General features: G+C 40.9%; 1 protein-coding gene across 1 annotated transcript in view; it reads right to left on the bottom strand.

Annotated features, from left to right (window-relative positions):
* Positions 1 to 23082, bottom strand: part of LOC108889786 (plasma membrane calcium-transporting ATPase 1-like) — an 88577-nt gene that overhangs the window by 31488 nt on the left and 34007 nt on the right. Inside the window, 6 exon segments of the mRNA XM_018686415.2 lie at positions 2578 to 2613; positions 5619 to 5744; positions 5961 to 6086; positions 6548 to 6805; positions 7304 to 7501; positions 21069 to 21540. Coding sequence (XP_018541931.1) covers positions 2578 to 2613; positions 5619 to 5744; positions 5961 to 6086; positions 6548 to 6805; positions 7304 to 7501; positions 21069 to 21264 — 940 coding nt within the window. The 5' untranslated portion in view covers positions 21265 to 21540.

Raw genomic sequence — 23082 nt, 5'->3', positions numbered from 1 at the left:
AAAGTCATAATTTTCCCTTAAACTGAAACTTATTGATGAATAAATTATCCTATTAACAGATAATTACCATTATGATTAATTATTTAGGTATATAGGTTTATTTCTAGCAAACATGGCAAAATTCTCAACTTCCATTCTCAAGTTGTGATAATAAACAGAATATCTTTGGTTTTCCACATTTAGCTTTTAGGAAATTTATCATTTTATCAACAAGGTTTTTAGTTGCAACCCTTATTTTTTCTTTTATTCATGCTTTTATTGTGAAACATCTGCAGGAAGTCTTGAGGTGTTTCAATGACAGGAGATTTACAGTGATTGAAAAAAGGGCAAAAGGTTTTGAAGGCATCAGAAATACCTTGTGGTGTGTGTTCCGCAACAACTGTACACTTAAATTTAAAGGTGCATTACTCGAGTTTTTTTACCACTAGGGGGCAGAAGAACGCCCCCATCAGCTCTGACATATTATTAGGGGCTAACAGCTGCTAACTTCCAGAAACATAAGAAACATCATCCCTTTGGAGTCGTGTGAAAACAGCTACTTGCTGCTGAAAACTGAGCCGCACAGTTAATCTGTCATAAAATTAATGCTAGGAGCTAAAAGAGGCTAAAAAGCCGGTGAGGATTCCCGTCAGACTCTGAAGCAATAGCAGACGACGTGACTGAGGGTGTTTTGTTCTTGATGTGTTTTTAGTGGAGGTCGTCCATGACGGCAGCTCTGTCTGTGAATTATTTCTGTGTGCAAAACTGTGGTGAGCGTCCAAGTGTGTGTTTGTGTGTGTGTGTTTCTGTGTACATCAAGAAGCATTCTGCCCGCAGCAGATGCTCAAACCATGGGAGGTCGGGAGGAGGGGAGCTGTGTGTGCGTGTGCACGAATGTGTGTGTGTGTCTATGTGTGTGTGTGTGTGTGTATGTTCTGAGACAGCTTGCGGAGGAAGTTGGACATGTGTTGGATCACACGGGACATGGAGGACGGTTGGCTGGTCAGAGGAGTTTGGAGGTTGGAGCGATGACGTCCTCAACACACACACACACACACACACACACACACACACACACACACACACACTCTCTCTTATCAGATCGGTTAAATATTAAATATTTTAAGGCACTGAAGGAGCACTTGATGTCAACACAGCGTCACACACCAAGGACACCTCAGAGGTCAGACGACTACAGAGTCCATCGCATGGACTCAGACTCGTGTCTCAGTTCTGAGCGTGTGAGGGGACATTTTGAAAACAGAAAAAGACGTATTTTGTTTTAGCCATTAAAAACATCTGTGTCAATACCTCTTCATCCAAAACACAGAGTCAGATTGGAGACTCTTTGTCAGAAACGCTATTACACAGTCCAGTTTTCTATGATTATTGTGTAACAGGCTCATTAAATTATATTAAAATTATATTTTTAATATATTTTATATTTCATAGTTTGGTGTCAGAAATCCGATTCCAGACCAACAACTATTGAAACCGAAATATCGTACCATGATCAAGTGGTCTCCTAGCTGCTGTGTTGACTGCTTTTTACCTTTGTTTTTAGTCATTTATTTATTCTTTTTAGCTTTTATGTTCAGTTTTATATTATTATTATCATTATATTATTATTAGGCACCGACTGCTGGTGAGAAACATTTCATTCCTCCATTAATGCAAATACTTAATACGAAATGACAAATGACTGAAATTCAATGACTGGAATCTTGAACGTTAATAATTTATCTGAATCAGTTATTGATCCTTTTCATGATACATTGAGCTGCTGCTACTTCAACACACAGTAAGCTAGCTGAACAATTGTTAAACTTGTTAACTCCAAACGTAACTGTGTGTCAAAGATAATCTTTGTAATTTAATATATATGGTGTTGACAGCTCCTGTGACTTCCTCATAGATTTGGACGCATATTCTCAGATTTAAAAAATGTAGAGTTAGCTGAGACTTTTTACTTGTATTAAAACTAGCAACAGCAACTGGAAGTTTAAAGACAGAAACAGAATTAGAATAATAAAAAAAAAAAACAAAACAGGTGCAGTCGACAAAAACTAAATGCTTTGGCACCATTTTTTACATTTAGACATATTTGAATTAAATGTAGCTATATTAATGATTTGGTAATCATCAGTTTTGCTAACGTAGCTTAGCTTAGTTAAAGAGCAATCAAGTAAAACAGAGTGAGGCTCTGGATAATAGCAAACACACAACATTACTAATAATACAAAATATTATTATCATTTACTTGCAGAAACATTTTTTCTGTGCACCAAATGTCCCATCATGCACTCAGAATTGAGCCACAAACATAACTCCATAGTCACCCTGTGACAGTTGCCATGACGACTGTGGATGCTGTGACTGGCTGTCAAAGACCTGACGGTTGAGAGTTGCACCCTTTGACAGGTAAAGCAAGGCAAGAGAACGTCCCCCTTTTTACAGCAGAGAGAGAGAGGAAGAGAGAGAGAGAGATGGACTGGACGCTCCCCTCCTGCCGCTGGGTGGAGGGTGAGGAGGGGGGTGAGTAAACAGGGAGGATGATGGAGGGACAGAGAGGGACAGATGGATGAATGGAGGGGTTACCTTTGTTGCGATTTTCGGGGGGTCCTTGTTTTTTACCTGTTCGGACAGAGAGAGAGGGCGGAATGCTGATAAGATGGCTCAAAGGAAAAATAAGATCAAATCAAAATCAAAAGGGAAAACACAAAAGTTCAAACTGATAGAAACCCACAGGTGTGTGTGTGTCGTGTGTGTGTTGTGGGCAGGAATGGACCAATCAGAGGAGAGAGACACACGGCTTCCTGCTGCAGAGAACCAACGGCCACAATGTTTGACAGCCGAGCTAATCAATTTATCAGTACACAAGTGATCAAAATTAATAATTGGATGTTTGTATACGCTAACATGGATCTAAACATCTGTTATTGATCCTTGTCAGCTGTGATCATGTATTGATCAGATATGAGACCGCGTGAGTGCGACAGGTGCAGGTCAGGTGCGTTTTTTCCTCCACAGGGACATCAACTTCCTATTGCCCTAATATGGAGCTCTGCGCTCTTATTGTGAAAGGAGGTTCGGCAAGGTCAAAGCCACCATTGACACACACACACACTAAAACACACAGCTCTTTATTATTCAGCTGGTGCTTTGTGATTGATGACTGAGACCAAACTGCTGTGTGTGTGTGTGTGTGTGTGTGTGTGTGTGTGTGTGTGTGTGTGCGTTTGTGCATACACACTGAAGGCTGAATGCCTGTAAGATAACCAATGGGTGTGACTCAACACGAATGCATGAATATATGTGTGTGTGTGTGTGTGTGTGTGTACAGCAGCTTGATGCAGCCATGTGTGACTGTAAAATCTGTTGTGTGTCTCTGTTAGCAGAACACAAGAGACACACAATGGAGCCTGTGGGTGTTTCTGTACTTCTATCTTTGTGAGGACCAATTAAAGTTTCAGACTTGGTGGGTGGGGACATTTTTGGGGAGTGAGGACATTTTTAAAAAACTTGGGGCCATTTTGTCCAGTCCTCACTCCTTCATAGGGCTTTTTTTGAGGGTTCAGGCTTGGTTTTAGCACAGTGGTCAAAATTAGGTATACTTTAAAGCAACATTATGTAACTTATTAACCTCAAAATAACAGCGTGAGGATCATTTTGATGGTACACTGACTTATAATAGGTAGAATTGAGCCTCTGTCATCCCTGTTCTTGCCCTTTGTAACTTTGGTGAGCAGGTGCGATCTCCCTCTAACTGAGTGATGGTCTGCAGTTTAAACTGCTAGAAATCAGGTCCAGCAAGTTCAAGAGTAATGCTGAACTGTAGATCAATCAAAAAGACTTGCGTTTTTCTCTGATATCCAACTTTAAAAATATCAAGAATTTTACATGGAGTTTGGTGTGTTTGTTACAGCAACAGCGCTTCCTGCTTCAGAAGCCGGGGATCATGGGTAATATACACCATTCAGCCATGTTTCAGTTCAGTGAGTGGGCTTACGCAGTCAGAGCTCTGGTCGAAAGATTGATTTGTTTTCTGTACCCGAAAACAGCTTAACCGCTCAGACTCGACAACAGAATTATTATCACTTATGGCTGCAGGGGGCGCTCTTCCTCAGCAAAGTTACACTGTTGCTTTAAGGCTTGGGAATGTCAATGAGGAATTAAAGTGTAGCACTACAGACACGTGTATGAGATGCTAATCTCAGTTTTAATTTCAGTTGAATCTGGGAACTTGCCTTGTGGTCTTCTTCATTAAGAATTAATTAGTGGTTTGTTTGTTTTTTAAAAATGAGTGACTGGAGGCCGAAATATAAACCTGAGCGTCTCTCTCCGCTGAGCTGGTACATTCAGCCAGTTCACAATGAATGCCTGACAAACTCAAACTTCAGCGAATAAAACAAATGATCAGACAAAAACAAACTAAAGGGAAAGACATGAGTAAAAGGGGGTTAGCATGATCACAAGCAAATCAAAAGCAATAGAGACCGACTGCAGAAGCCTGTTGGTTTACATCAAACTGCTCTGTGATAGTACGAGGATCATCTGGACTCTGGCTTTTGAAGGGTTCCACTTCAAAAAGCAACAGGGGGAAGGTATGTATCACATTTTTAACAACATTACATCATTGTCAAATCAATCCTCAGTATATTGGCCATAACCTACCACGAATAGATGAGACCATGATGTAGTATTTACTCAGGTGATTCTCAGATTCTTTGTCCTTTTTAAGGTCTGTGAGGAAACGCTGTTCAAGTGTGCATTGGCTAAAATGTTCACAATAATGCCTACAAACTGGACAAATGACAACTGTTGAGCTTCCTGTCTAACTTTTTTTTTTTCATTTAAAAGGTGTTTTTGAATTTCAGAAACAAAAGCAGCTTCTCATTTTTAAAAGTCACAAGCACATTTTATCAGATCTAGCTACCTAGTTAACAAATGTTAATTCTTGAGAATTGGTTGAAAACTGTCTCCAGTTGACTTTGATTGTTAAAAAGGTTATCTCTTGCATAATAGTTCAGTATAAAGAGAAAAAAAATGCACGATTGGATCCATTTCTTGCTAAGCTAATTAGCCAAGCATGCTAACATTAGCAGTTTACATTGACTACACATGATACCACTGTACAAAGTCTTTGAATGCAGAATATACATCAGATTTAATTTTAATTTTAGTTAACTTGTGAACTTGTTTTTGTTGAAATATCATGATCACTACTGGTCTCCTTATCCGTGGTCTCATTTATTCACTGACAGTGTTTTAATGATCAGATTGAAGCTTGAGAATGTTAAAATGCTACAGTTAGACCCTTCAAACAGCTCTGCTGTTATCAGCCCAGACTGGATGAAGTCTACCCACTGACAGAGTCAGCTAGTATGACAGGAGAAACTTCAAATCAACACCAGCTGATAAAAACGGGCAAATATTTCCAATCTGCACTGTTCAAACAGTAGAGTAGAAATATTCAGAAGCTGACACGGTGATAGTCGTCTTTCTAACCAAACCTCCCTCCCAACACTTCGCACAATTACTGTCCTCGTACGACCTTTGACACTTCAACATGAGCTGTGATTTGTTTTAATTTGTTTTGTTTTTGAGATGTGTGTCACAGGCTTTGTCTCATGTCTTACTTTTCTTGACCTTCTTCTCTTCGTCGTTCTCACTGGCGCCGAGCAGAGTGAAGATGATGCCGGTTTGAGAGTTGAGGCCGACGGCTGACACCACCATCCTGCCTGATCCCTCCATCACGTGGGTTCCTGGGTAAAGGGTCAAAAAGCTACGAATCACACCTGAAACTTGGTCTTTAGCTTTTGCCGAGTTACTGCTATGTTCATTTATTTTCAGTTTAGATTAATATCAAATCATTTGTGACATTTTCAGCTTGAGAGTTTTGTTGCTTAGTTTTGTAGTTTTGTACAATCAAGTTTTACCTGTACACTCTGTATGTCATGTGTCTGTGAACAGGCACTCACCGGACAGCAGCATGGGGTCCTTCTCCAGAGACTTGCGGACCTGGTCGGATTCTCCAGTCAGAGAGCTCTCGTCAATCTTCAAGTCGTTGCCTTGGATCAGGATCCCATCAGTAGGCAGCAGGTCTCCTGCAAGTACAGAGGTCAGAGGTCAGAGGGTTCCCATCAGCCCCAGGAAGTGAGGAAGATCTCATACAGGACTTGCATTTCATTTATCTCTTAAAACAACATCAGTGTGGACAGATTTCAGCTTCGGATTTGGTCGAGGGCCCCTAGTTCTAATGAAGGCGACATAATGCGATGATATTTTAAACTGTTGTGAGTTTCCAGCTTTGTGTCAGCGGTTTGGGGAAGGCCCTTTCCTGTTTCCACATGTCAATGCCCCCGCGCACAAACTCCTGGTCTATGAAGAAGTGGTTTTCACAGTTTGTTGTGGAAGAACTAGACACAGAGCCCCATCCAACAGCTTTGGGACGAACTGGAGCGCAGACTAGGTGCCAGAGCCTATCACCCAGCATCAGCGGCTGACATCAGTCATTTTCCTGTGACTGAATGGGAGCAAATTCCTGCAGCCTTTTGCAGTCTCGTACCGTATTTGATCTGAGCGATGTCTCCCACCACAATCTCAGCCACAGGGATCTGGATGACTTGGCCTTTGCGGATGACGGTGAACTTCTGCTCCTGTTCGATGCGACTCTGCAGCCCACGGAACTGCTTCTCCTTGGACCAGTCGTTGAAGGCCGTCACCAGGACCACAATGATGACCGAGAACAGGATGGCGGCGCCCTCGATCCAGCCGGCCTGGGCCTCGCCCTCATCCTCGACCCCACCTGCAACCTGGCCGCATGCTGAGAGAAGACGAGGACACGTTAGACTGGAATCACTTTTACCGAGTAAATATGTCAAGTCCAAACAGGTCAGAGCAGCTGCGTTAAACTAACTTACAGCTTCAATTAGGTTTAACTTCAATATCAGTTTTAGCAACAGTGTTTTCAACATGAACAATTTGAATATTCAGTCATGGGCAAATAATTACTCATTGTAGAGTAAAAAACATATTTTCTTAATCATTATCTGATCTGATTTTTGAAGATCTTTGCACAGGGTGATAGCCAGGAATCCACCAATACTGAATTCAAATTAAATTCATGATATCTAAATAGAAGAAGAATAAATTGAATATGAATATGACATAAAATAAATGTAGAAAGAAAGAAAGAAAGGGAGAAATCAAACTGGATAATTGCATTACAAAACCAAACAAATAACTAAAAGAAATAAATAGATAAAAATAAAAGTTAAAATAAACAAATACATAAAACATAATTTTGTCCAACTGCACTGACCTTCACTGTCGCCCCCTGGTGGATGGTAGAAGGACAGGCCGAGCGAGATGATGGCAGCGATTTCCAGGATTATAAGCGTGACGTCCTGCAGAGCCTCCCACACCAGCTGCAGGAACGTCTTGGGCTTCTTGGGGGGGATGAAGTTTTTTCCAAATGTTGTGTGACGTTTCTCCAGATCGACAGGGTTACCAGACAGACCTGTGGACACAAACACAACACATTAATATTCACATCAATACAGAGAATATAAAGAGGAAATAACTGGGAGCGTGCTTTGCTTTTTAAACAAAAGGTAAAAGAGTATTTCTGGAAAGTAAATAAAGTTAACATGCAATATCATACTGAAAAGTTTGCATCACAGCTCTTTTGAAATATCTAGTGTTACTGCAACACAAAGTAACGATGCTGAATGTAACCTAGCACCAAGGATTGTCTTTTTAAATCCAGTATCTGTGGTGGACGTGGTGTTGTCAGGCCTCATGACCTTCTCAAAAAAGTGTTCCCAACTTTAACAAATGTGTAACAGGCTGTGCAAACTGATCAGAGCCAAAACTTTTACTTGTATTTACAACAAAAAAGGTGCAGGCTGCATTGGGTCAGTAGGGGATTTAACAGTGATTTTAATTGGTGACATTTTTGTTTCTTCCTTGCATGAAACACAACTAATTTGACAGCTCTGTGAATCCTGCACCAACTCATTACCTTAGGTCTAACTGGTGTTTATCTCACTGCTACTGTAATCACTATTATTGAATTAGTTGTCCAATACTGTTTTCACACACGCCTCCAGTAAAGACTTAAAAAGCCAAATCCTGTCTTCAACCTTCAGTGAAAGTGTGTTTGTTGTGTGTGCACCTACACACACAGCGAGGGGGCAGAGGAGGCACCACAGTTAATCAAGGTAAAGATTTTACAGATTTCTATGAAAAGCAGTTTTGCAACATGACCTACTTTTGTTGCAAGGAAAGACTGCAGTGTTTCCATATACAGTTTTTTTTTTTTTCTTTTTGCTTTGGGCGAATCACCAACAGATTTGTCCCACCCAGAAAAATTATGTATTTTTTGTCTTCATCATTTCCTCCTTTCTGTCTGGAGAGACAGTTGAAGAAAAAAGGACTAAAAGGTCAAACAAATGGTGCATTCAGGTGCAGCCCATATCTGATTTGAAATGTAAAGGACTGTAAGTATAGTTGCCTAGTTTTCTAGGTTTCACTGATGCCTGTCTGTTGTATCCAGGAGCGGTTCCCCAACATCTTCTGACCTTTAAAACGACCCCTTGTCACCGACTCCATTTGTCTACCAATTGTGACCAGCTCAATCAAAGAGAAAATATTTTTAATTTAATAACTTTCAGAAGCCTGATGAGCTAAAATGATCCCATAACTCACATGAAAAAAGCAAATATCAGAGAAAAATCGGAAGAAATAAATCTAACTTTAAACATCAGAACTAGGTTTTCTTCATCATCCTCTTCCTGTCAATCATCCTGTGGCCCCTTGTGTGGGTCGATGGGTGTGTGTGTTTTTGTGTCTGTGTTAAAGATGAGTCTATGGCAGCCTGAGCTGACCTGAACCCACCCCTGCTGTACAAACAATCTGCTGCTTCACCCAGAGCCAAACTGCTCCACGTCAGCACCACACCACCTGATCAGAACAACCCGGTCTGGATCAGCTACTGAGGATCCCGGTTACACAATCATGTGGAAATCACGAACAAAAAATGATTAGAACAACCAAGAATCAAAAACCATAAATGATAAAAATAGAGTAAGACACAAAGGTTTGGATGAATAAAACTGAATATGAATTGCAGTGTAGCAGCATCCTCTAAATAAAAATCAGTCATAAGACGTCTACAACTAACTGATTAGTTCAGTTAATTGAAAAATGTCTGATGTTTCGCTTCCTGTCCCGGCACAGACAGATCTCTGACGATCCTCTGCTTACTGAAGGCCAAACAATATCTGTGAGTTATTGATTCCAGAGCTGTGACTGTCATTTTCCAGCAGTGACTCACATCTATCCGCTCATTCGTTCTCCATATAAAGACAATAAAAATAAAGAGATTTCTCAGTCGACATGGGAGGGCTGTGTCTTTAGAGCTCCTTGCTTTTGGCTTTCATTAAAACTGGGTGAAAATTACATTTTAAAAACACCATTTCCAGTGTATTTATTGCATTATATTAATTAACAAAGGGTAATCAGGAGGTCGTGTTTAGCTTCACTTTTGGAGGATTTTCTGAGCTCATGGCAGGACCTCGTTAGCTTTAACTTCACTGTTTATTTGCAGCAATTTCCAAGTGCACAGGGATGAGTCTGAATGAAAACTACTTTTAACGACCCGTTTTTTAAAATTTATTTATTTTTTTATAAATCTGGTATTTTTCAGTAGAACCTGAAAATCTGTGTCTTCCTCTGCACGGCTGTGTGGGCAGCAACATGGCCGCTGTGGATTCTTGGTGGAGTTGGGAGATGTGCAGTGGAACGTGATCTGAATGTCAACAGACCGCACTGCCAGGATTTCTCATGGAGGAGGACTCTGTAAGTCAGCACGAACATGAGCTAAGACATGTTTCTGTCTTTATATGTTTTAATAATGGCCTCTTATTCCATCTCTGATTATTCTCTCGAGACAGGCTGAATGAAGAAAACCCCTCCTCTTCCTCCTCCCATTCCTCCTCCTCCTGCTCATTACTTTTTTCCATCTGTGTCTCTTTTTTCTTTGGATGCAGTAATCCAGTAGAACTACCAGATAATAGTTTCCGCCATTTTGAGGTTTTATCTGCTTCCAGAGCAACCACAACATGACTAGTTTCCTCATCACTCATGTCATAAAACCATAATTCTGTGGGAGAATTATTTAACAACTGAACAGTAAATCTGGCAGAGGTAAGAGACAAGAGTATCTACAATTAGATGAGGTGAACAGAGATGAGAGTTAAGGAGGAAGATGAAATGAGGGGGGTAGTGAGATGAGTGAAGAGGGAGTGAATTGAGTGATGAGATTAGATGAGGTAAAATGAGGTAAGGTGACATGAGATTAGAAGACATGAGAGGAAATGAGGCAAGATGAGATGAGCTTAGGTTTCATGAGATCAGATGAGATGAGGATGCAAGATGACGTGAAGTAAGACGAGAGGTGAGAGGAGGAAGGGGACACGAGTGGAGACGAGATTAGATGAGATATGGTGGAAGAAGAGATTAAAGGACGAAGAAGAGATAAAATAAGTGAGATCAGATGAGATGAGATGAAGTGATATGAGAGTAGGTTTTGTGAGATCACATGAGATGGCGTAAGATTGATGAGGGGTAATGAGATGAGGTGTGGTCAGGTCAAAATAAATTTAATTAATTAATTAAAAACTATGTAATTGCTGTCATAATAAATTCAATCTCTACTTGATTTTTCCTTTTCTGGTTGCTCTACTTCACCACATACTTGCAGACTCTCTTAAGGATTAGCGCTTAAAGCTAGGTAGCATCATTGCATCTCTTGCAGTGAGCTACAGTGACAGTGGAGACAGCAAGGGTCAATCAAAAAACACAGTCAATTAAGTTATTTGTTGTAGTGAGCAGATCTGCTGATCTGCAGTGAAGTAGGCCCATTTGAGCAACTCACCAATGGCAACTGACCTAATTTATTTTATTTGCCATCGTAGATTTTTACTTGCGCTTGGCGAGTGCTGGGTGCTAATTTCACACCCTGGGTTGGAGGCAGCAGAATAAGGCGAGGTGAAGTTAAATGAGATGCCGTGAAAAGATCTTAGGTGAGATTTTCAAACATAAAAGCTGTTGTATTAACACAGTACTCCACCACAGACCGGGATACATGAATATACATCAGTTTATTTGACCGACAGTGCGGCTTTCTTACATGTCTGACTGAGTATCTCTGTGGTTTAGAGCTGAAGCAGAAGTTTCATGATGAGAAAGACAGAGATTTTAAAAATACACCGGTTGTCAAAGTCATCAACAGCCGTATTTCATCTCACTGTGGTTTAGTTCAAAGTTTGGTTTGATCAATCTGAAGCCAGTGATTGACGCCGAAAGCTCCTGACACACTAAAATAAAGACAAACAGAATCACAGAGCTTTACTGGCTGTTTGATCGATACGAGTCTGTTTTTTTCTGGTTCAGTATTGTGATTGTGACGGCGGGTTTTCATCTGGTGCTTGGCATGAGCTTGTTGTGTTGGTGAACGTCCCCGTGGAGATGCAGATTAAAGCTCCGCGATGATGTTGTTCCAGTAACATAACAGCGGAGCGGTTTGCTGCGCACACTGCCTGTCACAGATGTTTATGAATTTCAGCTTCCAGCAGAAAATGGACTTCATTGGTCCAAAAAGAGGTCTCGTCCAATTTCACAGCCTCATCTGCCAATGTGCAGCTTTTTACCACACACAGCTTTCACTTTCATTCATTCTCCCCATGACAGATTAAGCTACAGCAGCAGGTATTAACATCCAGTCGTTTTGATGTCCACTACAAAGACACAGAGGACCTGTTCCTTTATCATCTCTGTGGTTCATCCACCAGCTCCATCTTTTCTATCATCATCCTGCAATGGCTTTCTCTCACTGCCGTCCCACAGATGGACTAGCAGTCTCTGACATACACAGAAACAGATGATGCTAGGCTCACGCCTCAGTTTCAGCTGTATCTGACAAAATTCAAGCAGGAAATCCAGCTGTTAAGATTTAAATTAAACTTTAATTTAATTTAATGAAGTGAATCGAGTGTGTTTCTTAAGACTCCTCTTTTCTTTTTCTGAAACAACGTCAGGTAGGTGTAAAAAAAAAAATCACAAAAATATGTTTTAATAGTTATATAATGTTGGCTTTAAAATGGTTATCTCATGCACAGTATTTATCTTGTGTCACGGTTTGTGTTCACTCAAGTACTTCAAGAGAAGTTAAAGTTTAAACTGAGAAAGTTTCAGCTGCATGAAAACAGAAATTACAGACTGTTTGTAACCTTTTATAAGCGTACACAGTAAGTACATTTTATAAATCAGTACTAATATGATTTTTCCATACCTTACTTTAAGAAATACAAATGTTTTTCAACAAGCCTGTTTTTTCAAGAAAATGTTAAAATGTTAAACACAATCTAAATACACGGAGCCATTCAGGAACTTTGTCTAAATGAAATTTGGTTCTAATTAATGATATTTAACAGTAGCTGCTGACCGTTTAAATGTAGCTGCAGTCAGACATCTTTCAGTTTTTTCCTTTGGTTCTTCTGGACAAAAAGCTCTTTCACTGTGCTTATGAATGCATGAAGATATGTGGCTTAATAGCATGCAAAGGTATGTGGTGACACGCACACACAAACACACACACACACAGTAAGATATCTGAAGTCCGGGGACCAGGTGTATTTAGTTTTTTTTAGAAAAACCAGATGCTCTGTGACTCGGATGTAATGGTAAATACACAAGAGGCATAAGCCGGGGCTAGCACATGACCAACGGCCAGTACACAAGGTACACAAATGGATGAATGATACACACTCAGATCTCTCCAAAATCTTAACAACTATAATGAAAAATCAGCTTTAAGTTATGTTTCCTTTACTGTCACTTATTTTACTGATGCATGGTGAGTAATATAATGCATGTGTGACACAGCTGGGTCCTTCAGAGATCCTGGGACATTTTTTCTTTCTTTAAGGAAATTACCACATCCCATTTCCTCTGTATAATCAAAATAAATTCTTCATGTTTGTAACCTCATCTGCTGTCAGACTGTTCCCTTTTCACAGCGTTAATTTACAGGAGCCAGCTCTATCGTCAGTATCCACAGAGATAAATAAACCTGCCTTTAATACAGACACTCACATCCTCTGCTGCAGAATGATGCAATGACTGAGCTTCATAAGTCCTCAGGCTTATACTTTTTTTTTTTTTTTACAGGAACTAAATTACATACAGAATATTTTACATTTGTGTCTCTCAGCTATTTTCAGATTTTTGAAGGAGAGAGGATTTCAGAGGGCGAGATACACTCTAGATACCAGTTTCTTTTAGTTCATCATAAGAGACGTGAGAGGATGAAAAACCTGATACAAGAGAGGAAAGACATGAAGAGCGTTGCATGTCTCGGTGTCTTTCTCTCTCATGGTGATCGTTTAGAGGAGCATTCTGCTTCGACTGGCAGAGACGTGGATGACCTGAGGCTCTGTGTGTGTGTGTGTGTGTCTGTGTGTGTGTGTGTGTGTTTTACAGTGAATAGGACTCGGGTCACGCAGCCCTCGCTGACTTCTCACACCACCGAGCTCTAGAAGATCCAACACGCCAGCAGCAGGCCGAGGAACCTCTGAACCTACTTACACTACTAACACTACTACTGTGTGTGTGTGTGTGTGTGTGTGTGTGCACTGATTTCCGTATAACTCAGATTTAAGCCTGACTGATGATTAACGGTTTGCTCAGTACATATCTTAGCGAGACGTTCTCGCTGTGTAGTCTTCACTGTCAACTATTACGGAGCAGAGGAAAGGAGAGGGAAACTCACTGCAGCCTAAACCGACCAATCACAGCTGTTGTCGTTTCCGCGTGGTTACAATTAGCGCTGAGACGACTCGTTAATTAATCAACAAGCAATTGCCATAAACTCTCATATAAAGAATTCAAATAAAGTTAAAGTCTCGACTAAGAGCCAGTCACTAATTGAGGAGGGTGGGAGGTTAAATTCTCCACCACTTTAATTCATCAACACAACAACAGAGAGCCATGTTACACTCACCACTGCTGCTCTGAGTTTCTCTTCTCAACAGAAATAATGTTTTCATACTAATTCATTCCAGCTGCTTCCTGTTGTTTCTTCACATTAAAAGCACGCCTATAAAGGGAGATGTTAGTTAGTTAGTCAGTCATTGTGATAATAAATAAAGGACAGAAACCTCCTCGAAATGCAATTTTTTTCGATTAAAACTAATGACTAGTGGCTACTGGAAAACAGAAAGACAAACTTCATCTGTCCAGTATTTTTCAAATCACTTTTATCTCATCACAAGTTCTCTGTGACACTATTTGCACGAGAAAACATCCATAAAAATCTGAACATCTGATCATCAGCTGATGACACAGTCAGTTACTGTTTAAATCCATTTTTCTTTGCTGGTTTCAGCTCTCAGTCGTGGATGTTTATTTGAAGACACTAACTCCTTTACAAGGAATAAAAGTGACGCTACAGAGGCAAAGAGAAATCAGCCGTTCATTAGCATTTTCCTAAAAATAGTTGTTTATTTTTAGGTTCATATGTGTCTCTTTGTGAAGCTCTTTGTAATCCATGTCCTGTTTAAATAAAGTTTACATCCAGCTGTGTGTCTCATGCTCAGAGGCCACGTGTCCTCTCAACATGAAATACACTCAGATTTTGTAAAATGACGAGAAGGACGATCAATGACCTCCAGAGAGGCAACAGACTGATTCATCAATACACATTAACCAGCGGGATACGCAGCTACAGCTGAGCCCTGTTGGTGTGTTTTAGGACGGGTGAGTGTGTGTGTGTGTGTGTGTGTGTGTGTGTGTGTGTGTGTGTGTGTGTGTGGTCAGGTTGAACTCGGGACAATGGCAGCCGTCCCAGCGTCCAATCAGGAGCTGATTTTACAGACTGAAAGTAAAAGCAGCTGAAGAAGAAACATCTCATTATCGCAGCCCGAGCAACGAGCTGACACAGAAACAAAGTTAATTAAAGCTGCGAGCAGCGTTGAACGGGCCCTCGCACCCGGCGCCCGTCGGGGGAGCGGCGACCGCGGGACCCCGGCAACCGCGGGGTCAACGCAGGTCGCAGGGCACACGCTGGCGTAACAGTTCACACTTCCGAGATGTAAAAATTTTAAATAAAAGCTTTTACGCTAATTATTTTCTGTGATAATATTTTTCAGAGCTCATCATCTGTGACAGCTCTTGGCTCTCCTGACTGTAACCTCTCTGTGGCAGCTTCTCACAGACTCAATCAACTCCTCTTCCCCTCCCCCCTCAAACACAAACACAAACACAAACACACACACACACACAGATACCCCCTCCCAAAAGGAGATAAAACTCAGTTTTAACTTGAGTTTACAAGCTTTGAGCTTTGAGCAAAAGCATTTTTTTGCAAGTTCTGTTATTGGGTGCATATATAAATCATTTATGCTTAAACAAGGGTTATAATGAAGTTATTTGAACAGTGAATATCTCATCTGCCTAAAGTCAGGGCGAAGCCACTAACCAGCTGTAGGGATGGGTATCATTAGGATTTTATCTTTATCCATACAGACCCCTATCAGTCCAGCTCAGACTGTTACTGGTTTAAGAGAGTGAAGTTTATAGCAATTTGCAAAATTTGGAGATTAGTGACAAACTAACCAGTTAGACTACATACAGACAAGCTTTCATTTTAGCTGTTAGTAACAGTTTGCCATGAGCTTAACCAGCGTGCTGTGCTTCGTGTTAAACATGTCATGAGACTGTGGACAACGCTGAAAATATTACTTTACTAACTACTGGCCAAACAGGCGCTTTGACAAAGAAAAGGTAAAGGCCAGCAGCTTTTACTTTTCAATGCACTTGTCGTCAACTTGAGTGGCTTATATTCAGCTGGTTCACCTCGACGCCGGTGGATGTAGACGTGCACTTTTCCTGTCGCCGTACACTGTGTAACATGAAAATATCAGCCGACCCCTTGTGAAATTTCCTAACTGATCAAAACCAAACTGTAAAGACTTTGGTCAAGGGGAGACATATGGTAAGATTACATGAATTCAAAATAACCTACAATTCCTTCAAATTAATTTGAAGCCAGTTTAATTTTTTGAGCCAGCTTTGACATCTGCAGATATGAGTTTCTGAAGAGGGGCCTGCTGAGGTTAGATGTGCTGAATAATATCCATTTTCATATCAGAAAAAACACTGCATTAAACATTGTCTTAGCTCACTGAGCTGAGGTCAACAGGTAATATAACCAACCTGTGAGGTGGCTCACCCCCGTAAGATAAACACATAAATGATCCCTGATAGAACCGATAATTAAAGGCACATCAGTGACAGGGAATGCTATTAAAATTAAACTATAAACTGGTGACATTAACTGCAAAAGAACATTTTTATTGATACATTTCAGGTAGAATTTAGTTTTCAATAAGGAAAATGCTGTAAGAAACCTGAATTTGTTGCAACAAATTTAAAATAAAAGCTTTTATGCTAATTATTTTCTGTGATAATATTTTTCAGAGCTCATCATCTGTGACAGCTCTTGGCTCTCCTGACTGTAACCTCTCTGTGGCAGCTTCTCACAGACTCAATCAACTCCTCTTCCCCTCCCCCCTCAAACACACACACACAGACACACACACACAGAGACCCCCTTCCAAAAACCCATCAAAGAGTAATACAATGGCTCCATCTGTAGGATAAAGTAGAGAGTCGCAACAGGAAGTTACCCCAAAATCTGAGGTTTCAAACAGGAAGTTGGGTTTCCGAACTTTGACGGGCCAGAACCGGCACACGCTTCGACCCAAACTCACAATTTTCGGAGGACTTCTTCCAAAAATTGTCAAGGAGGGGCTGACAACATTTGAAGTGAATCTGGTCACCCGTCTAGAAACTGGACATCACACTATAAAATATGTCATTTCCTGCTATAAATAGGTGGCGCTACAACAATTGTATGAATATTGACATATGGATGTGTGCAGATAGGTACCATTAACAATCCTGTAAAGTTTGATGCAGTTTGGACAAAGTATGGCCGAAATATAGCAAAAATAAAGCAACTTCCTGTTTCGTGGCGAGTAATCGAACTTTGAGGGGCCATAACTTCCACGCCCTTCAACAAAAACTCAAAATCTGCCGCAATTTAACATCGTCTATGTCTTAAGAACATACTATTAAGTTTTGAAGTCAATCGGATAATGCGTCTAGGACTAGTTCGCGTTCAAGCGACCCCTGGAAATGGCCAAAAACACACAATTTTTTCACCTTCCGGTCAAAATAAAAATACTTTCTGTTGGGTTTAGAATATGGCTCCAAGAGACTTTTTGGTGCGTCATGGGATGTTACATATGTGTGCAGATTTTCAGATTTTTAGGCGCAACGGGCTTGAGGGGCTGTTCCGTTTAAAAATGTAGGTGGCGCTACCGAGGGCATTTTACCACGCCCATGCTCAAGACCCCTAAATTATTAAATTTTTCGCCGTGCCTGACGCGTCTGCAAATTTTGGTAAGTTTTCACGCATGTTAAGGCCCTCAAAAAGCCGATCTAAGAGGCGGAAAAAGAAGAAAAAAAATAATAATAATAATAATAATAATAATAATAATAATAATAAACAGACCGAAAACAAGAGGGTCCTTGCAACTCGTTGCATGGCCCCGTTGGGCCCACGCAACTCGTTGCTCGGGCCCTAAATATAACTGTGTGAAGTCTCTAACTGCTAACATGACGCCTCTGTTACTGAGCTAATCAGGTTAGCTAACCGTCAGCTGGCTATTAGACACACAGAGCAGGTTTTACGTTTGTGTTTCAGGATGTGAGAAACAGGATTCATCTCAGTTTCAGTTTCAGCACCGACACTGACCGTTGACCTTGACAAAACAAACCTGGTTAATGTGAGAAATCAGATTCAGGTGAGAAATCGAAAACCTCTGTGTGAAACTCAGGTTTCCTGCAGGTTTCCCTTCTGTCACAGAGACACACAACTGATCTGAACTGCCTCGTTATTGTGCACATGACAACAACTCAAGTTATAATCATTAAGCTTCTCATTATTTCAGTCCAGACTTTGGTTTACCTCTGTGTGCATAAAAGACTAACAGGAAACAGCTGCGTGCTGCTAAGGAAAACCAAACATCTCTTGCTGCTGATGCCTCGCATTAAAACTATGGGGTGGCTTTTATTGTGAAGTAGCCACAGGAAATGCTATGTATTTACCACCAAAGTAACTAAAAGAAAAAGACAAATAAAGACAGGTGAATTTAGATGAAAAGCTGCAGATGACGACCTCTGAACCAACATTCCATCGAACTCATCATTTTGTTCAGATCAGATCAGATTTAAAAGGATGTGTTTTTGGAGTTTGAACCACACCAGGAACCGATGCTGCTTTCACATCACATCATTTAAACTGTAATTACGAGCAGACGAGTGAAAAAAAGTGTTTACATCATCCTCTGACTTGTAATTCTAAAATGGAGATAATAATATCTCCCACTCTCTGGTGGTTACATCAAAATAAAGTCCAATATTAACACTAATACAATAGATTCAGTTAATTTTTAAGAGCTACACACTGTTTGTTTGTATATGCTTCCACTTGGTAATGAACTTCTACAAATACAAAACTATTATTTTATTAATTTAGACTACAAAATGTAAATAAATAAAAATTCAGAGACCCAAACAACGACCAAAAACCCAGAATATATTCAGTTTAGTGTATCGAAAGACAAAGAATAAAAAATAGCTGCCAATTAATTTTATTTCAATCAATCAACTTGTCTTTGCAGCTCTAAATATGACACAACAAAAGTAGCTAATGGAGGCTATCTATCTTATCATATGCTAACAACAACGTCAGATTAATGTGTGGATGCTCGGAATACGAGGGGTTTTTCCTGTTCCTCCCACTGACACTGAAAGTCTCTGCTGCTCCAGCTCTATGAGACTGAATCACTGGAGAACTCTTACATGTGAGTATAAGCTCAGATAATGATGCTGATGTAGGACGTGATGAGAAAAGACGAGACAGCAAACCGCATCTGGACTGAAACTGGATTGACACTAGTCCACCCTTGTTAACTGTAACAGTCAATCATTGTGTGTGTTTGCCCTCAATCTTGTATTTAGGTTTCCCCCATTTTCCCCCCTCTCCCTCTCTCTCTCTGCAGTGAAAATATAATTACACTTTCTTCATTAAAGTGAGTAATTTCTTGCGTGGAGGACGCGACTACAGCTGTCCTCTGATTACTAAATGGAACAGAGCAATGATCTATGGAGCCATTAGGGGAACGGGCTGGAACTAATTTCAATCCTGGAATGGACCGATGACTGCAAACACACAGGCACGCACACACACACACACAAACACACACACACACACAGAGGGATCAAAGGATGAGACAGGGAGAGGGAAATAACAAACAGCAGCTTGTCGGCCATTTTCTGGCCTCGTATGAAGCTCTGACTGAAATCCAAACCGATCATCTTTCACCACAAAATAAGAAGTGTGTCAACCAGAAATGTTGGCGATCTGTTTGTGTGAATTATCACTGCTTGGTGGCTGACACACTGTCACCTCCTGATCTGTGTGTGTGTGTGTGTGTGTGTGTGTGTGTGTGTGTGTGTGTGTGTGTGTGTGTTAGTGCTGCAACCAAATCAGTTTTACAAGTCTACTCTGATTCCCCAACTTGTTTATAATAGTATATAATTCATGGCAGAGTCACTAAACCTAAACAATAAATTCCTACATGGCAGGTATCAGCCCGATTATCATCACAGACACAGTCACTGCAATAAAAAGTCTGCTGTTGTGTTATAGTTTGTTTATTTATCAGCAGGATTATGTAACCGATTTGCACCAAACTTAGTGGAGGGATGAGTCACGGCTCTGGGGAGAGAACTCGTTAAGTTTTGGGGCAGATCCAGATCATTTACTATAAATCTGATATTTTTTCTCTGGAGTCTGGTGTATGTTTGGCATTGCACTGTGCTCTTAAGCTCAGTAATAAAATCCTAACACATGTCAAGTGTCTCTGATGACAGCGCTGTCAGCTGAAGTGTTGAGGCAGTAGAGTTACCAGAGCCAAAGTCTGGTCCAGATCAGACGTAGTTTAGAGAGTCAGGGTGTAGTAGAAACAAAGGTGAAGAAACAAGATGTTCCTGTAGCTGCTCTGCTCTCTTTTTTCCATTTCCCTTTTCTGTTTCCATGACAGTCAAGTTTCCATTTAGGCCATTTTGAGATAAGATGATTTGTAAAGTTTTAGAGCCTGTTATCTTGTGTTGCCCTGTTTTTTCCAATGCAACATGGAAAAAACTTGATGTTTGACCCTTGTTAACGAGTGAAAACTAGATTTTTATGAAGCAGGGCAAGAGTAGAGGTCACAAGATTACGCAGTAACACAGCACCTTCATTTGTTGATGCTGAACATCAGTGGTGCAAACAAACAGAGGAAACTGAGGATTTGGGAGCCCCTGCAGTACTAGGGGCCACACTGTTTTGTTTTGGCAAATCTCCTCCACAGCTCTGCTCTCTGTCCCAGGATAGAGAGGTTCTGGACTAAAATCTTTAAAGCGCTCCCTGATAATGTGGATATAAGATCCACACTGAACTTGATCTTGTCTTATTGTACTGGGAGCTTCAGATTCCATATTTAAGCTAGGAAGAGCACAAAGGCAACTTCTTTCCTACGGTCTAATTATAGCCAAAAAAAGTGGTCATTCCTTTAGCAAATGACTTTTCATCTTTTGTTTTTTAATTTCCATTGCAATCTTTACTGTCACATTTTATGTACAGAGCAATAAGGAGAAAGAGAGGGAGGGTTTATTAAGGGTGTATCCCCCTTTTGTGTTGGTCAAACATACTTGACAAAGAAATCAACACTGCAGATGATGACATGTGAACCAGCAGCTCCCTGAATTAAATCCTCCTCTAACATCTTGATTAAATGATTTATTATTCTAGGCAGTGGTTACTAACACCATGAGGCTGTGGAATATCTGAGGAAGAATGTGATTCAGCAAAAACAAAAAGTGTACTGACTCGTGTGTTGGATGCGTCTTACCTTCTATCGGTGATGTTTTCAGGCGGCGGCAGATGCCCTGCACGTCTCCGTACGTGTCCCGAATCTTGTTGACGGCCTCGGCGCTCCGCAGCTCCATCAGGCCCCTCAGATCCGTCATGGAGATCCCAAAGTCCCCGTCATGGTTGCCCTCGGCAACCGAATTCCCCGGAGGGTGGTCCGCCGTGTTGTTGGCCATGTTGTGATGTCCTCTTCACAGAAGGTTAGGTGGTGGTGGTGGTTGCTGTTGTTGTTGTAGTAGTTGTTGTTGTTCCTCGGAGTGTCTTTGTTGAACTGATCTAAACTTCACACTGTGGGTCGTCAGCTCAACAGGGAACAGGAATCGTGGGTAGTGTAGTTCTCACAGGAGGCAGGCGGAAAAGACGAACACTGAGATGAACTCCTGGACCTGGGTGTGCATGCTCCTCTCAGTTACCATGGAAACAGGGGGTAAACATGTTCCTCTGGTCTGTCGCTGAAGAGGAGAAAAAAATAAAAAAGAAGAGACAGGGATGAGACAGGTTGTTATAAACTAGATCCAGACAGGACGCGGCCTGAACGCACAGCAGCCCCGACATCATCATCAGCAGCAGACAGATCAGTTAATTAATAGCACAGAGACTAATTGGGCCAATTAGTGGAGAGTTTCTCATCTTAGATTATTAAAGGAGTCCCCTGAATCACTGAGGTCGTTACGATATAAACTGATTATCGGTTGGCGCTGCTCCTCTGAGACACATGATTAGGTGGTAAATATCTGCTCTCCCTGAGCTGTCTGCTGAGTTTATGAAGTAGCAACAACAATATAAATTTTAAAAAGTACATTTTCTTGTTTACGAATGAGTCACATTTCATCTTTCAGAAATGAATCAGCACATCAGTGACACTCAAGGGATCAAAGGTCTAAAAGGAAAGAAAAAAACAGCAGTAATGATGATTAAAAAATAAAAATGTTCTCTGATTGTCACATGGAAACGAAAGAATTCCCCGACAGAAAACATTTACAACCTCCTGTACCCTGAAATTGAATTTGTCTGGCAATATCCTCTCCACAACAGAGTTAATCTATAAATCCTCGCTCCTCTGCCCTCACAATGCGTTTAGGTGCACAGCTATACAACGAGCTAAACACACTTCCAATAAAGGCTGAAGACAGGAGTCAGCCTTTTAAATTCATAACTGGGAGCGATTGTGAAATTGTAAAAAACAGTGGTGCATAACAAATTCAATTATAGTGATTAGAAACCAGGAGAAGATACAACGTGCTGTAAAAAATGGCAGCATGGAAAAACAGATTCACAGGCACTTTGTTCTGCTGATGAAGAACCAGAGGTCAGAGCTGGAGATACGGCAACTTTCCAACGTGTGTGTGTGTGTGAGTGTGTGTTGCCTAAGTGTAGTATTCCAGCCCATCACCACAGATTATGTAAGTGCACATCAAAGGCTGTCCTCCATTTTTCACTGTTTAGTGCCCCGTCATGGACACACACACACACACACATACACACACGCACGCACACACACACACACACACACACACACACCCTGTTATGGAAGCGCTGCTATTACCAGTGCTGCTGATACATGTGTGTTCTCCTGAGTGGTGGTTTGTAGTGTACTGTAGGTGATGCGGCCAATTGCCTCGGTCAGTGCTTCTAAGACTTGGTGGGAGGGTGTAGGAGCCATTTCAAGAACAAGAAAGACTGAAAGAATCTGAATCTCTTCTCTGACACCGAATACATCACATTTCAGCCGAATCATTCGAACACACAGTAGGTGACTTTAACATAACTCTTCCTTACAGCGTCATTCATGACAGGACTCTTATGGAGAGAGACAGAAAGTGAGATGTGTCAATTATTTTTATTATTATTATCAGCACTGAGGTCATAGTCAAAGATGGTGTTGTACAGGGCTAGATTGTAATGAAACGTGCCCTCCATATTTAGATACATGGGGCATGCAGAATATTAAAAATATCAATATAATGTGATGCAGTGCAGTCAAGTACAACACC

The sequence above is a fragment of the Lates calcarifer genome, linkage group LG12 (genome assembly GCF_001640805.2).
Source record: "Lates calcarifer isolate ASB-BC8 linkage group LG12, TLL_Latcal_v3, whole genome shotgun sequence".
Lineage (NCBI taxonomy): Eukaryota > Metazoa > Chordata > Actinopteri > Centropomidae > Lates > Lates calcarifer.
The sequence above is the reverse complement of the archived record's forward strand: the minus strand, read 5'-3'. Positions and strand labels throughout refer to the sequence as shown.